At 43.5% G+C, this 16,974-nt stretch overlaps 1 protein-coding gene across 2 annotated transcripts in view; it reads right to left on the bottom strand.

The window, feature by feature from the left end:
* The window catches only part of IQCH (IQ motif containing H), a 296,182-nt gene that overhangs the window by 83,954 nt on the left and 195,254 nt on the right, over positions 1 to 16,974 (bottom strand). For both annotated transcript variants that reach the window (XM_053596183.1, XM_053596184.1), the window contains 2 exons: positions 6,118 to 6,238; positions 1,342 to 1,628 (listed from right to left, as the gene is read on the bottom strand). In XM_053596183.1, coding sequence (XP_053452158.1) covers positions 1,342 to 1,628; positions 6,118 to 6,238 — 408 coding nt within the window. The remainder of the gene's footprint in view (positions 1 to 1,341; positions 1,629 to 6,117; positions 6,239 to 16,974) is intronic.

The raw sequence follows: 16,974 nt of genomic DNA, 5'->3' as shown, positions 1-16,974 counted from the left end.
TCTGACTGAAATGGAGAACCATAAAACTGAGAATAATCAAAATCAAACAGCTAAAGTATATTTACAATGCTCAGTGGCCAGCCAACAACCCAGGGAGGGAGGCTGGGAGAACATCTCACACTGTAGTCAGAGGTCTAGACATCCAGCACTAAGGGGGGAAGTAACCGAACATTTAAAAAAAACGTCCTATGAAATAGTAATAAATTTAAGTGTTATAATTTTGGGGGGGAAAGGCAAAGCAATAAAGGTTAAAAATTATTTATCCAGAATATTAGACATCAGAGCCAGACAATAGAAAAACCTCACAATGTAATATTTAACAAAAGCATACTGTAGAATAATATTATATAGAATGTTAAGATCTATAATATGCTTAAAAACTGTAAAATAAGGGCGGTGCCTGTAGCACAGTGGGTAGGGTGCTGGCCACATACACTGAGGCTGGTGGGTTTGAACCCAGCCCGGGCCAGCTAAAACAACAATGACAACTGTAACAAGAAAAAAATAGCTGGGCCTTGTGGTGGGCACCTGTAGTCCCAGCTACTCAGGAGGCTGAGGCAAGAGAATCACTTAAGCCCAAGAGTTTGAGGTTGCTGTGAGCTGTGATACTACAGCACTCTACCCAGGGTGACAAAGTGAGTCTCTGTCTCAAAAAAAAAAATCAAGTAAAATAAAACTATACATTATTTCTGGGCATATCTATCTAAAAGGAATCAAAAACCTACTTATAAGACTGTTGCTTCCTCCTGTCCTCCAGGAGGAAGGGCCATGAGTTTGCCAAGGAACACGCAGGCCTAGAGATGGTATTGACACCACTTTATTTTTTAAGTTAGGTGGGGGCGCGTGATCTTGATTATATTATCATTTAGACTTTTTTATATTTCTGAAATGTTTCCTGATACATTTTTTAAAGAAAGAAAACAGACAACCTAAACTGCTGGGAACTACTGCTAAGAAATGAAACAGAAACAAGAACTCCTTTCTGGTGACTGATTGTCTATTTAAGAGCAGGCTTTAAGTTCAAGTTCAGTCCCTGGATGGCAATACACAGGCATAGCACTAATGCACGGAATTGAGGGCTTAATCAACAGACTTATGAGGGATGGTTTCAGTCATTTAAACTCCAACTGTACTGAACAAGATGACCCTGGCCCTGTATTTCCAGACAGAAAGCCTGGTCTCATACAGATTGGCATGGACCGTATAGATGCTGAATTTACAGCCAGCTCATCGGAGTAGCAGTGAATTTCAGAAGCTCCCTCAGATTCCCTGTTGCACTGGTGTGTAGGGTATGGAGTCATGACATATTTTAACATTTCATGTGACATGCATTTGACTTACCTGCTGTTCCAGGGTGCTTGGATCAATAAAAGTCACTAGGTCTATAGAAAAGTAACCAACCAGATCTCTCATTTTGCAGGCCTTTCCAATTTGGAGGCACAAATAACTGAGAACTTGAGGATTCACTGAGGTCTGAGGCATGGTGGTACCAGTGTTGATGAAGGGGCCTTCGGCATGAAACTGGTCTCCCGTTGACAGCACTCTGATTTCTCCACTGGGCTCTATCAGCATGTCTACAGTCAGATTGGTGACACAGTCTGCAGGTGGGAATGCTTCGATCACGCCCCCTGGTGGGAAAAGCATGGAGTAGGTGAAAGGACATGTAACCGTCAGAGGGACAGTGCCCAGTTAGAACAGGAGGAAAGAGCCTAGCTTTCAGAGGACTCAGCTCAGATTCCGCCCCTGTCATGGCTTGGGAGACTTTGGGCAAATAGCTGAAATTCTCTGAACTTATTTTCCTTCATCTGTAATATGGTCCTAATAAAACTACCCCACCAGATTGTTGTGAACCTTAGAGATACTGCATCTATGTCAAAAGTAGGATATCTTAATTTAAAAGTCAACTAAGTGTTCCCTAGACAGCATGGTTTCTAGAACCTGACAGCATTAAGATAAACTTGGCCTATATTTCACAAATTTGCTGGGGGTGGGGGACCTCTGCCCACAGGTGTAAGCCACAGACTTTGAGCAAATGCAATCTGTTACTTCATACAAAAAGCACTTTTCTTAAATGTCTACACATTTGGTCAGAGTAGCCCTAATAAACACCAAGTTTCATAAGAAACACTGATTTTAAAGGGTACACATTCAAATCCTAACTTATCTATTTGGTTGGTTCAAGATGTTCGTCTCTTCAAATAGGACCTAGTAGTCCTTGGAGACAGCCCTTTCTGATACATGTTCATGTGCTCTCTCCAGTCTAGGCTCCAGACAGGTATGCGTATTGCCTTTGGAAAGCTCCAGGGCACTGTAGCCAGTGTTCACATTGGCCAAGTTATCATATCCATCCGCACCAAACTATAGAACAAGGAGCATATGACTGAGGCCCTACTCAAGTTCCCTGGCCGCCAGAAGATTCAGATCTCCAAGAAGATGGGCTTTACCAAGTTTAATGCAGATGAATTTGAAGACATGGTGGCTGAGAAATGGCTCATCCCAGATGGCTGTGCATCCCCAATCCTGGCCCCCTGGACAAGTGGCGGGCCCTGCACTCATAAGGACTTCCACTGTGCTGGCCCCTCATTTGCACCTACCAACAAATCCTATTTCCTGTCCCCCAAACCCCTTAAAACAAATAGCGCCTAGTGGCTCGGCACCCGTAGCTCAGTGGTTAGGATGCTGGCCACATACACCATGGCTGACTGGTTCAAACCCGGCCCGGGCCTGCTAAACAACAGTGATAACTACAACAACAACAACAACAAAAAAAAAACAGCTGGGCATTGTGGAGGTGCCTATAGTCCCAGCTACTTGGGAGGCTGAGGCAAGAGAATCGCTTCAGCCCAAGAGTTTGAGGTTGCTGTGAGCTGTGACGCCATAGCACTCTACCCAGGGTGACAGCTAGAGACTCTGTCTCAAAAACAAACAAACAAAAAAAAACCCCAACCAAAAAACAAATAGGGCCTAGTAGTAGGCACAGTACCTAAATATACAGGCAGTCCCCAAGTTACAAACATCCATCTTACACACAACTTGCACTTAACAAATGGAGGCTATTACGGTAAGTCCCTGAGTTACAAACACCCAGCTGATGTACAACTTGATTTACAAATGGAGGCTATTGCAGGTAATAGGTAGATGTACCTGTTCCAACTTACAGACAAATGCAACTCAAGAACAAACCTACAGAATCAATTCGTTTGCAACCAACGGACTACCTGTAATAGCAGTTGTTGGGGATTTAGCAAGGTAAACACAACAAAAAGCAACAAAATCCACAAAAACCAAAACCTAGTGAGTCTCTGATTAGTTAGCTTTGTGGCTTTAGCTGTTAGCTGTGTCTTGGAAGATGGTGCTTCAGGGGACACACATTACCCATCATAAGTTACAAGATTACTTTAGAAATCCTGTTTCAAAGCAGCTTATTTGTGCTCTCTTCTCAACAGCATGACCATAAGCTTTTTACTGTTAATTTTTTCATTTCAAAGCAATTAATTTATCTTCTAAAAAAATTATTGCCTTTGATATAATCCTATGACAATTTGGAAATAAAAAGTGAAGCACATTTTGTGGCCATAAGCACACTGAGAGAGCAGCAATGGAATGAAACAGGTGGTAGTGGAAGCTGATGGGAGATGGCGACCATAGAGTCAGGAAACCTGGGGACACCCTGCTCCAACAGGGAACACTTATGCAGCACCTGCTGTATGCACTAGGCTCAAAGCAAGGCAGAAGCTTTGAAAACACAAGACTTACAAGAACCAGGTTCTTAAATGTGCTAAAGCTGTAGGATTAAACTGTGTTCCCATTCACCACTTACTCGTCGTGTGATTTTGCCCAAGTTACTTTCTGTCTGAGTGAGTTTCTGTTTCTTTATAAAACTGGGTTAATGAAGCTTGTTCTGCCTCTCATAGATAAGCATGATGTTTACAACACGGTCGAGAAAAAAGGATAAATCTGAACAGGAGGTAGGGTTGAAGCCCTAGCTCAAGTGAGACACTGACTGAAGGCTTTTTAATCTACAAAACTCAAATGAAAAGAAATCGAATACAGGCAGGTTTGGGGGCTGGCCCTGGAAGAGCTGGACTCTGTCCTGCATGGACCTGTATGGTCTTTCTTCTTGACTTAAAAAAAAAAAATCCCCTATTCTTTTATTCCTCCCCCCCCCCCACCCAGATAGAGCCCTGCTGTTGCTTGGGCGAGAGTGAAGTGGGGTCATCACAGCTCACAGCAACCTCAAACTCCTAGGCTCAAGTGATCCTCCTGCCTCAGCCTCCCAGGTAGCTGAGACTACAGGCACTCACCACTGCACCTGGCTAATTTTTTCTATTTTTAATAGAGATGGAGTCTCACTCTTTTTCAGGGTGGTAAAAATCCCTTATTCTTGATCATTTTTATTTTCTTCCATTTACACATGGGGTTGGCTTTCTTACTTTGACTTTTCTCTCAGTGCTTGCATGTGGAAATTTGTAGAAGGGCAGAATTTTAAGAGTTGAGAGGACATTGGAAATCATGTGCCACAACCCCGTTTGCCACCTCCTCCCAAATAATCCCTTTTCCTCATTCTTGTTAGATGGCGGGCATTCAACCCCTTGCTTAAAGAATTCCTTAACAGGGTGTTTACTATCAGTGTAGTCTAACAACCAATGGATCTGTCCTTTCTATTCTTCCTCATACACTGAGCTGAGATGCGTTCAGGTAAACAGACCTACTGGCTCTGGCCAAGACTCCTGGAGCAGCACAAAGGTAGCCTTTCCTGGGCTCTTCCACATGTTAGCTGAGCAATTTGGGGTATGTTCATCGTTTGTACTTCAGTGTCCGCCTCTATAAAATGAGGGTGATAATGGTACCCACCCCATAGGGGTATCCCACATACATACTTGCATATGCATATTTAGAATAGAGCCTGGCCCATAACGAGCACTATCTCTGTCACCCTCACTGTGCTATTATCATCATCACGCTGTCGCTGCTTTTATTACTACATGTCACCTGACATAGCATTATTTTATCATTATATGTTACTGCTAAAGTCCTATCACTTGACAGCAGTGAACAGAATGGCAAGATACCTTCTGCGGTGTGTTATACTAAACTCCTCTTGTCATGCACAGGGGTAAGCTCCTAAGAGCTCCTGCTTCCACCGTAACCTCCTAGAGAGCAAGGCCTTCCCCTCCCCATGCAGTCCCCACATTTACTCCATCCATTCCTCATTCATGGACCTCTCAATATTAGAAAATGAGGATGAGGGTAGCTCAGTGAGTAGGGTGCTAGCCACATACACGGAGGCTGGTGGGTTGGAGCCCAGCCCAGGCCTGCTAAACAACAATGACAACTGCAAAAAAAAAAACCAGCTGGGCGTTGTGGTGGATACCTGTAGTCCCACCTACTTGGGCGGCTGAGGCAAGAGAATCACTTAAGCCCAAGAGTTAGAGGTTGCTGTGAGCTGTGACACCACAGCACTCTACCCAGGGTGACATAGTGAGACTCCGTTTCAAAAAACAAAAACAAACAAACAAAAAAAACGAGGATGAGGTAGGAGGAGGAAGATGAAAGAAAGGGGGGGCTGGCTTTGTTACTAAACTTTACTAGTCCCTTATCTGGAAATTCTACCTTCAGAATTAGAAGTGAGACCATTTCTGTTCTCCTAGCAAACAGAAGTGGGACATTAAAATTTATTAAAGAACCATTTTGCACCAGGCTCTGTGGTGGGACTTTCAAGTCTCTATTTCCTCTCCGCAGCCTTGTGAGCTAGGTAAGTGAGGGAAGTGGGCCTCTCATGGTTTAAGAACTTTGCTTACTCAAGGCTATAGGTAAGGTTCAGAGGTTCAGGTGATCTGACCTCAAAGCCCACCTCTCAGGAGAAATCTCTGGCACAAAAAAAGGCCCAGAATCTTAAGCTACACATGCAATGCCTGGTATGCTCCATTCCTATTTACTTCTGAGGCTGGGTGCAAGATAAGTATTTAGCCAACATTTAAAAAAGAAAACGGCAGGCACATTTTTCTAAGGCAATGCAGGAGATGCAAAGTATTTAAATTGGCCCCAGTTGACCCAACACTAGGATCCAAGGTTGTGTAGACTAATCCTCAATAGAAACTTTACAGTCTTATTTACCTTGTCTGAGAAATGTTTGGAGGAATTTCCTCCACGACGGGAACCGTTTCTCATTGACTGGCTGTGCGTGCTGTGCTAAAATGCCCGCCAGCTCCTTGGAGATCTTCACCAAAGCTGGCTCCTGCAGAAACAAATTAAATAGAACCACAAGCAATTTTACTACAGAAATGAAAACTGCTTGTGGAGTGATTAAAAACCAGGTCTCCAACAGGCAAAAAAAATGTGGTTACTGTTTACCCAGAGTCAGAAAGCCATTTTGAGAATTTTCTCTATTTTTCTAGCCATTTCAGTTTTCATATTTCTAAATGATTTGGCCCCCTAAAAATTGCTGCTCATTGCACCTGTTGTCTCTGAAAGGCACCCTTCTGCCTGGGGGTCAGGAAATCCAGGTTTTAGATCCACTGCAGCCCAAGCAGCAGAGTGTCCTTGGGCAATGTGCCCCCCCCACTCTGGGCCTCAGTTTCCCTTTATGTAAAATGTGGAATTAACCAGTTTGTCTTTAAGATCTTTTATTTTTTATTCTATGACTCTAACAGGGCTGACCCTGGGAGACATAACGGAGCTGACAAGTCTTTCTTTGGCACCTTCATCTCTTCAATCTATGCTCTTTGTACCTTGTGGGTGGATACCTGCGTCCCACAACTTTGTCACCAAAGCTTTAAAGCACAGGCTGAAATTATAAAGGTGGGATTTTAGGTAGAGATCGGTTGGAAGAGTTAGGTGGGGAAGAGTATTGGGGCCAGCCTCATCCTGCCTGAATACCCTGCTCCCCACCTCTGTCTAGATGTGAGACTGGCCCCATACCACAAGCAAAGCAATTCAAAGACTACAGAGTCTCTAGTAAAAATGAAATCAGCAGTAAACCCTCTAATGACAAAGGGTTTGGCTTTTGGCATAACAAGATTCGGTTTGCCAGGACAATTTTCTTTTCAGATTCCTAAATTACAAACTTCTTCCTCTTAGACTAGAAACTTCCAAACAGAAGCCACCTCTTCAGATTCTATTTCTGCTAGGTATGGGGCAGAGTACTGGACACAAACCCATCCGATGGACAGTGTTCGTATTCAAACTATGGGACATTGACAAGAAAAGCTCAGGCTAGCTAGGGGAACTTCTGAATCTAAGAGTAATGTGGAGGAGTCAGCTGGGGGGTGGGGCTGGAAGGAACCTTAGAAATAATGTGCATGCTCATTTATTTCCTATTTTCCTACCATTAAAAAGTGATTGTCCTTTCCGTGCCGCTCTCCCCAGCTCTTTGGAACATCTGGTAGATTTTGGGTTCAGTGCTCACTAGAAGACGAACATCTCAGAGGACACTCTAGGCAGGTCCAAATAAACTGAATAAGTTCAGAAATATCCAGAAAATCCTGTTGAGAGTCTCCTTAGTTAAGAGCTTGACATACAAAGCAGAAAGGCCCTGAGAAGCTGATGGTGCCCTCTGTTCATTCCAACTTGCTGTGTATCGGGGGGCTTGCAGGGGAGGACTGGGGAAGCTATACCTGCAGCCCCTCTGTCTTTCATTGATGACGTAGAGGACATAGAGGACGCAGAGGCCAGGAAAATCACTGCCAAAGCAATGGGCCTCCCCTCCCTTCATCTGCCACACCGTCCACACCTTCCCTGATCTTCACTGTGAATCACCGGCTCTCCCCAGAGCCTGCACCTGAGTGGTAAGCAAGCCCATGAGACGTGCAGCTCCCCCAGCCTGGACCCCTCTTTGCTCCTTCTGTGAGCAGTCCTCTAAGTTCATCTTTCTTTTTGCTTTATACTTGCTTCAATTAAAACGCTTCTGCTCTATCAAGGAAGACCAATTGTCTCTGACTCATGAAATGTCCCAACGCTGGGGATGACACACAGCTTCAGATTCCCATCCTGCTCTTGAATGTCAAGAAAAGGAAGCCTCATGCTCCAGGCCCTCTCCCAGCAAAGGAGCTCTTCTGGTTTTGCTTTGATTAAAGGGGCCTTTCTGCCCCCTTCTGAAGACTATGAGACCATCTACCCAGTTACATGCTATGTGACCATTCACATCAAGACAGTCCAAAGAGAATTCATTCATTCATATATCGAAAAATTACAGAATATCAGGCCTTTTAAGTAACTGCTAAAAAAAACAGTGTTTGTGTATATTGTGGGTGCTTTTTTGTGGGGGGGAGAGATGGAGAGGAAGCAGTGAAGGAGCAGGGGAAGCCTTGCCACGTAACCTCCTTGGACTTGAGGACCAAGTCCAAATCCCTCAGCATGAAAGCAGATGATGTGGCCTGTGGCTCTTAAGGTAGCTTCACTTCTGCCTTCCCCCACTCCCTGCTGCCCCTAAATTGCCTTCTTCTTTTTTTTTTTTTTGGATGCAGCTGTCATAGTTGTTTGGCGGGGCCGGGATTCGAACCCGCCAGCTCAGGGGTATGTGGCTGGTGCCTTACTGCTTGAGGCACAGGTGCTGAGCCTTTCTTTTTTTTTAAATTTCAGATTAATATGAGGGTACAAATGTTAAAGTTACATCGTTTTCAATTCTAAGGAAAAGTTCAAGTTGTAGTTGAGCCCTTTCACCCAGGGGCATCCTGAATACCCTCATTCGTGCACATGAGGTGAGCTCTTCCTCTCGCCCCCCCCTTGCTGGACTATATTTGTGTTTTATCATTTGTGTGGGTGTATAGTTGTTTATAGAGTGGTTTCACATTAGTATAGCTGGTGGGATTGCAAACTGATACAACCTTTATGGAAAGAAGTATGGAAAATTCTTAAAGGACTAAATGCCTTCCTCCTTCCTCCTCTTCCTGACTCCTCCTCGGCCTTGCTGAGATAGTTCCAGCCACAGCTTCTCCAGGAAGCTTTCTATGCCACCCACCCCCACTGGCTCTCTTCTCCCTGGTCTCCAGCCCCCCTTGGGGCTCCTTGATGGCATGGACACTGGCTCTGAGGTTGGCCTCCCCACTCCCAGCACTAAAGGTTTGTGGAACAAATCATGCTGGTGGCAAACACAGGGCAGCAGTTCTCAACCCCAAGGGTACAGAACGAAGGGAAATGTGAAACCTCTCAACAGGAAGGTTCCTTGCTGTCCAGGAACCACGTAGAGGGAGGGCCACTTGAGAACTGCCAATTCTTCTTGGGTGGATTTTACGGGATTCCCTGCTTCTGAGGGGCATCAGGAAGAGAAATGTGATGACATTTATGAAGTGGCACCCTAGAAGCAACATGCTATGGGAGGGCCAGTAATTCACTCCCAAGGCTGCTGCTTTGTGCGTGGCATCTGGACACTGGCCGGCTGCCGCCCTTGCCCTGCTGCTGCCCCTGCCCCTGCTTCCAGAGCCAGCCATTCTGCCTTGACACTGCACAAAGCCACAGCAAGGGGGTAAATTTCCTGGAGGAAAGTCTGCAGCAGGAGTCTGGAGGATGAATTGTGTCCTATCATGAAAAGTACACAGCTGAAGGCACTGGCAGGGTGACGTTCAGTGGGGCCTGCTGGGGCACGCAGAGGCTGCTTGGGGCCACGATTAGCTCGCTAAGGAAAAGCCACGGAGAGGAGTGGTGGGGGCCGGGAGGGGAGGGCTATTAACTGTTTAATTTATTTCTTTATTTTGAAAGCGTCTGATGGAAAAATACAAGGATTGTACTAAGAAGGGCCTTTTCGCACCAACAAAAAGAGAACTGTACCCCACCTGTACAAAAATAAAATACAGCAGAACCTGCAACTCTAAAATAAAGACAGCTACATGACATTGCGTTAAGAGTTTCATTTCATGTTATTTCCCCCAAACAACGCTTGATGGCACAGTTTCTGCTGGGACTCAGAGCCTGCTTGTGAACTGGTGGCTTAGAGCTCAGATCCAGGCGCAAAGGACGCCATCACAGCAGTGATGTCACAAAGCAAGAACACTCTCTTCTTCAGAAGCAACAAGGTCTCAGTGGCCACAAGGCATCTACCCAGGTCAGATATGAGAGTTCTCAGTTCTGGGAAGAATTTCTGTTCTTTAGCATTTATCATTTTGCTTAGTTCAAATATAATTATCACAACTTTAAGGGAAGATGCCCGTAAGGGAAGGCCTGTAGCTATTTAGTTTAGAACAAAGTTAAGTACACATAGATAAACAGATACGCACACATACAAACACATGCCAAGCAAACCGGCTCATTCATGTAATCATGAGTACAGCATTTGTAAAATGCTTTCTCTCCTCTCAGCTCCCATTCATGATCTCATTTGTTCCTTACAGCAACACCCTGAGGGAAGCCAGGGCAGTATTATTTCCTCTGCTTTACAAATGGGAGGCTGAGGCCCTTAGAATTAACAGGTTGTTAATTCTAAGATCACTGGCTGAGTGGCCAGACTCTGTTACTGGGTAATTTTCCAAAAAAATGATTGAAAACAGAAAATAGTAGAATTGGGGAACCATTGCTCCCTTGCCTTCTTCCTCACCCTCTGAGGTGTGGGTGAATATCTGTGATAAGCAGCAACAGAGGGTGCACTTTCCCGCCTTACAAACTTGTGAAGCAGGTAGTTAGGAAGCTTCTTTTCAGAGACTAGCAGCGAGGCGACAGACGTCTCAGTGTCTGAGACAGCCAGTCATCCACTTGGAGCAGATTGCTTAGGAACGACTCAGGGTGTGGACAGGAAAATGTATACCTTGTGAATGATAAACAAGTGGTAGAAAAATATTTACTTTTTGAAAAAAGTGAACTCCAGATTTTTATTGTGATTAGGCCATTGTGATTGCCTCGGCTCTGGGAATGCACAGTAGCTGCTTGCCTTCATGGACTTGACGGCTCTACGGTAATTCCCATCAGGAGAAACTTCAGCCCCATCTCTGTGGTGGTACAGGCTTGTCCACACTCACATCTACCCCCCAGAGTACACCGACAGGACTCATGACTTTGGAAGGTTCCAAGTCATCTGCAGAAGGCACAAGGCCTCCGACAGCCCTAGAGATTCTTGTCTATGAAGCGTGGACCTTGCCTCTTGCCTTCTCTCTTTTTTTATGAAGAAAGTGTCAATTTGAAGGAAGAGATTGTTGACTGAAGGAAATTCAGGTATCTCAGGGTTAGCTACTAGCATATACAGTTTAAAATTGCCCTGTAGGGGCTCAACTACAACTTGGACTTGACTTAACAAATGCAAACAATACAACCTAATTGTTTGTACCCTGATACTAATCTGAAGCAAGAAAAAGAATATTATATATTAAAATCAATGTAATTCATTATATATTAAAATGATACAACATAAAAATATATATGTATATATATTATTTTATTTTATTTTATTTTACCCTCAATGACTAAAGCTACTTCAAACTCCAGAGCAGGGGTGTTTGTTCAACCAGGGGTCCGGGGGCTGCATGCTGCTTTTGTGAAGACTTTTTCCACTTATCTGTGGTGTTGCATATCATGAAAAGTATGCTCAGACCTCTTTTTCTTTGCTAATCAGCTTTCATTAGTGTTTGTGTATTTGAAATGTGGCCCAAGACAATCCTTCTTCTTCCAATGTGTGGCAGAGGAAAGAAAAGCTTGGACACCCTGCGCTGTACAGTTAACTTTTAAACCAACTAAGTAACGCGCGCGCGCGTGTGTGTGTGTGCGTTGGGGGGGTTGGGAGAGGACGAAGGAATACAAATTAGAATACTCCCAGTATCAGTCCCACCAAAAGTCATATTTTATTTTAGCAGCTTCTTTGCTAAATCTTGAACAGTAAATTAAATAAAAAATAAACTTTTTGGCCAATCATCTCAAATCTCCCATTAATAGATATTGTGGTGTTCAAAAGAAAACTGAGGGGTCTGATTAGATGCTTCTGTTCTCTAGATGCTGGAGCGTGGCATAAGGCCAAGAGGGCAAGACAATGACGTGGAAAACTAAGCAATCCTGTCGGTGTTGAAAGGGGCCATAGGGACCATCTAGGAGAAATCTTATGTAAGAGAAGAAGGAACAGCGGCTTCTGGGGTCACACAGGGAGACCTCCTGGGTGAGGGCGCCCTCTCCCCCCTTCCTGTCACTGCCCCTTTTCAGGGTGTGAAGTGTGGAGCACCAAGAAAGGTGCTCAGTATTTGGGTCAGTTAGTGGTACGGGGATGGAGAGAAGGGCCGGATTCCAACTTTGAGGGTGAATTTAGAAGGGCAACTTTGCCATGCACAGGATCAATTTTGGACATTTTTTTAGATAGAATAGTAGCTCTCACTATGGAAAGCTTCCCCTGTGGCAGGCATTTGCCGGAGTTTTATATTCATTGTCCCTTAACCCCTTTCTGAGGGAAATACCATCATCCCCTCTCATCCCAGGAACTGGGATTCAAACCAGTTGCCTCCGGTGTGCCACAGTGTAGTGGAATCTGTGCCAGTCACTGCTGCCAAGGCATCAGGTTAATCTGGGTAGGATTAGATCATCCACAGGTGGCGATGAAGCTGTGCTGTTAGAGGTATGAAAAAGAGCAAGCGTCTGGGGTTGGCTGCCCAGCGTCTGTATCCCCTCTTTCAGAGTAATAATAACCCAAGCTTCTTTCAGAAACTGCCCCTGCCCCATTCTTAGCTATATAAGTTGACGGAGAGTGACCTTCTGACTCAGCCCTAAGGGAGGGCCACTGAGGAAAGCTACGGGCACATGACCAGTCGGGCCCATCCAAAGTTAGGAAGCACTTCGGGGCCCTCTGAGAGAGAAGTTTTCTGCTCTCCTGAGATGCTGCCATGTGACATATTCTTTTTTCCCACTGCCGTGGCCAAGGACAAACTCCATGAGCTACGGGCAGCCACTGTGCAACACAGAGGACAGCCAGCCTTGTACTGGCAGTCCCAGGTTACAAACAAGAAAGGTTCGATAGGTTTGTTCTTAAACTGAATTTGTATGTAAGTTGTATGTAATTTAGCTATTACCTGTCATCTCCATTTGTAAGTTTGAGTTGCATGTAAGTCGGATGTTTGTAACTCAGGGACTGCCTGTAATGAAACTGACTTATGCGTGGTATAGAGGGAAGGTGAAAAGTACTTGGGTCTCGGGGACATCACTGAGCCACGGGATTAAACCTTGTCTAAAGGCCAGACCAATTTTTGGATTTTCAGTTAGCTGAGATAATAAATCCTCTTTATTTTTAAAGCCATTTTGAGTTAGGTTTTCTGTTACTTGAAGCTTAAAACATTTTACACTGATACAAATGGGTGGGAAAAATTACGTAGCCACAGTCTGCCATGAGTGTTTTAAGCCAACAAATGCTGTGATCATCCTGAACGCTGGTTACTCTCATGCTGCAATCAGTAGTGAAGTTTTCACTCATTCCTTTCCATTAAGATTATTAGAAACAGTCCCTCTTTAGGGTGCAAAAATATGCTGAGAGAATGAAGAAAAAATGAAAGTGTTTCTAGCAAGTCATAAAATACTTCCTACACCTACTTAAAGTTTAAGGACTGCTTTAATACTCCATGTTTAATTGTTAATTGAGAATTTAAAAATCAAAAATGCCAACTTTGCCTTCGATGAGACGGAAAATTATGCTGCTATAGAAGGTAACATAATGTAAAACAGCCAACATTACTAAGGCACACAAATGTTTTTGGTATGTAAAATTGCTTTGTAAAATATTTGCTCCATCTGCTGAAAGCGGCAAAGACAATTTTCCCTTGATAGCTAATGGCCCATTTCGGCTGTGTGGCAAGTGATTCGCTGCAGTGGCGGCTCTCATTAAACAGAATGGTGAAAATGCGGTATATAATTCCATACTTATGTAGCATTATCTACTCGCTGCTTCTCCAGGAGTCTGGTCCTCATTATCGAGGCCTCCACCTTGCACCAACATGCAGGCCTAGCAGTTGATTTGACTAGAGAAGCGTTTTGTCCAACTGAGGCACATATGTTGTGCCTCCATTCCAAAGCTCAGCACAACTGCTTTGCCCCCGACCACAAACACTGGAAAGGTTCATTCCCTTTCAACTTTCCAGCACTTAAACTGCTGTTTCTTTTTTCCCCTCACCACAGGGGCTCGTGGTTTTCTTTCTAGGCTCACCCCATCTCACTGCATGCTGGGGATTTCAATAGATAAAGATTAAATGCTTCTCGAAATTCTTAGTTGAACTTTGCACATACACAAAAGCAGGAAAATTTTTCCCCAGGATGAAACTGCCATCATCAAAGCCCTGACAAATACTGCTCTTGGTTCACGGTACGTGGGGGTCTGTGATCTCTTTCAAAGGAGTTGTTTACTCCCTGAATTACTTCAACATCTGCTAAAGGAACAATTAAAAATAAATAATCCAGGGTGGTTTAAAAAAAGAAGAATATGTTCGTGTTTTGGAAACAATATTAAAAGTAGTTACAGCAGCAAATGGCTGGCATTTTAAAAATATGTTTAATGTTGGAAATGATTTGAAAGGAAAGTGTATTAAAATGTAAGAGTGACATCAAATAAATACATACGTAGTATAACTGTTTTAAAGATTATGCAATATTTTAAAGCAGAAACCATGCAGTTTTAAAATCAACCGTAAGTGAAAGTATCCATAATTATTATTACTGCTAATAGGTTTCTTTCCTTCTAGTTAGAGAAATATCACTGGTTGAGAAAATTGCATATGCTGATGAAGGCTCTTTAATTGAAAATTAAAAACAAAGGGGAAAACACATGTGCCCCTTGGACCTGATTTTTCATTCAAGTAGTGGGGGGAGGAGTGGATTTGTGGAATGGAATGAGAGATGATCAGGAGAATTTATATTTTAATTTTATCCAAAAGGAATGGGCAGGCAGCTACTTTCCCTAAACAGAGTGAAGACAGTGCTTTCTTTGATATTTTCACTCATACTTGAGGCAGCTATAGTAGTATTATATATTGATTGCTTTATTTCTACAGATCATGTTCATTAAAATGCTGGGATAATAAATCAAAGAATTGCAAAGTCAAGATTTTTGTTGGATCTGGCCCCGTTTCAGGAAAGTCCGAGTCTTCTCAAGGGCATCCCTCGCTCACCGAGGGGCACCAAGGACAGATGACCAGCAGCAAATGGTGCAGTCGCCGTCAGAGGAGAATCAAGCCCACTCTGAATCGATTCCAAATGCCCGTGCCTGCTCTGTGGTTTCCAACAAAGCAGACATTTCCAAAAGAACTCCAGCGGGGACTTCCTGGATGTGAAAACACTAACCAATTCTCGTTCCTCTCATCTTTTGCTTTATTCCTTCCTTCCACGCTGTTATTGCGAAAAACTGGCAGTTAAATTCAATTGATTCAAAATATTCTGGATCCATATGGCCGCCAACCCTGGAGCTGAGGCGGCGATAGCGCCTCACTGCTGTTTTCAAGCATTTGCCTCTCCTCCAGTCCCCAGATGGTGGGAGTAACATTTAAACCTCCTTTTCTCTGCCTTGTACAATAGACCTTGGCACCATTTCAACTGTTTACTCCGGTAATTAACAGCTCTGATACCACAACAATTACAACTCCTACACTCTCTCCACAATAATGCTATGAATTAGTGAGAGCTAATGGCTGGAAGGTAGAGTGTTTCCAGACTGTGAGATCTGTGCATTTTTAGAATAAAATAAAAGGTACAAACAGCACGCTTGCAGTAGACAATGATTACCTAGTAATTAGTTTACACAAAGCTTCCTATTTAATGGCAAAACGCTGTAATTAACGTGTGACAGAAAATCAAAGGGTACTTTGTAAGCATATGAAAAATTAACACTGCAGGCCCATAGCTTTATGTACTGATTAGAAGCATATTAAATCAATAGGACACACAAACCAACAGCTTGTGTAGCTGATTATTATAGGTCCTCGGAAGGGGTACCCTGGCTCTCATTCCACACGGGGAGGCAATTTTCCTTCTCCTGTCATCTTCCACGGGCACAGGGAAGCACCTCAAACTCAGCCCTGGCAGCTTCATGAAAATGACCATTGAACTGGAAGAAAACATTCTAAGTCATTCTCAGATAAGGAAAAATATGTAAATGATTAAGACTTTCCAATGATTGTGGTGACGTGCTGCTACTCTAATTAGAAAACACACCAACTGGAACCAGGAAATGAAGCATCCAAGTCTCAATCTTTGGGTCAGAATAATCTCTACTTTACCAAGCCTCTTTATTCAATACGTAGAAAGTCCAAATAAATGGAATTATTTTCTATTCTTTGATGATAAGAAACCGGGCTGCTCTCAGGGTTTGTTCTTTTAAAGGTATTATCTGGGTAAATCATAGATAGGAACAACCGAATCCCCAGTCTATACCTGTAACAGCCACAATCCTGCACATTGATGATTGATGTATACCACCACAATCTTCTGGAAACCTGCAAGAGCCTATAGGACCTTCTCAATCACTGAAGAGAGATTAAATTGTATGTACTTGTTCAAGATTACCTGTATTTTGTTGTAATACAATTGTATGGTAATAATAATAATAACAGGTAGTATTTCTTGCTGAATGTATCACTAGCCAATTCACAGGATTATCTCATTTAATTCTCACCACCTCCCCAAGAGACACAGCTACTGATATCCCTATTTACAGATGAAGAAATGGAGACTGGGAGAGAGGAAGAAATTTGCCTTTGGTTACCCCTTCGTAAGCATGGTGTCTACCCTAGATGAGTCTGGATTCAGAACCTGATGAAGCCAAACTACCTCTTAGTTACCCGGAGTTCTCACTGAATAGTTAAATGCTCAACCGTTCAGACTAGTCTATTCCAACACTCATTCTGCTTAAAAAGGGAGTTTACTCTGTCAGCCTGCAATAGGAAACTAAGAAAATGAAAACAAAGGCAAACAAAATGTTTGGTTGCTTATGCAAAAACCCCGGGTTTTAAACGCTCTACTTTTATTGCTACATCTGATTATGAAGGTTACTCAAAGCTTTCTGAGAATTTACACTAAAATAATCATGATAGTGTA

This window comes from Nycticebus coucang, chromosome 6 (assembly GCF_027406575.1).
Source record: "Nycticebus coucang isolate mNycCou1 chromosome 6, mNycCou1.pri, whole genome shotgun sequence".
Taxonomy (NCBI): domain Eukaryota; kingdom Metazoa; phylum Chordata; class Mammalia; order Primates; family Lorisidae; genus Nycticebus; species Nycticebus coucang.
Note: the sequence above shows the minus strand (reverse complement) of the source record. Positions and strands in the feature narration are given on the sequence as shown.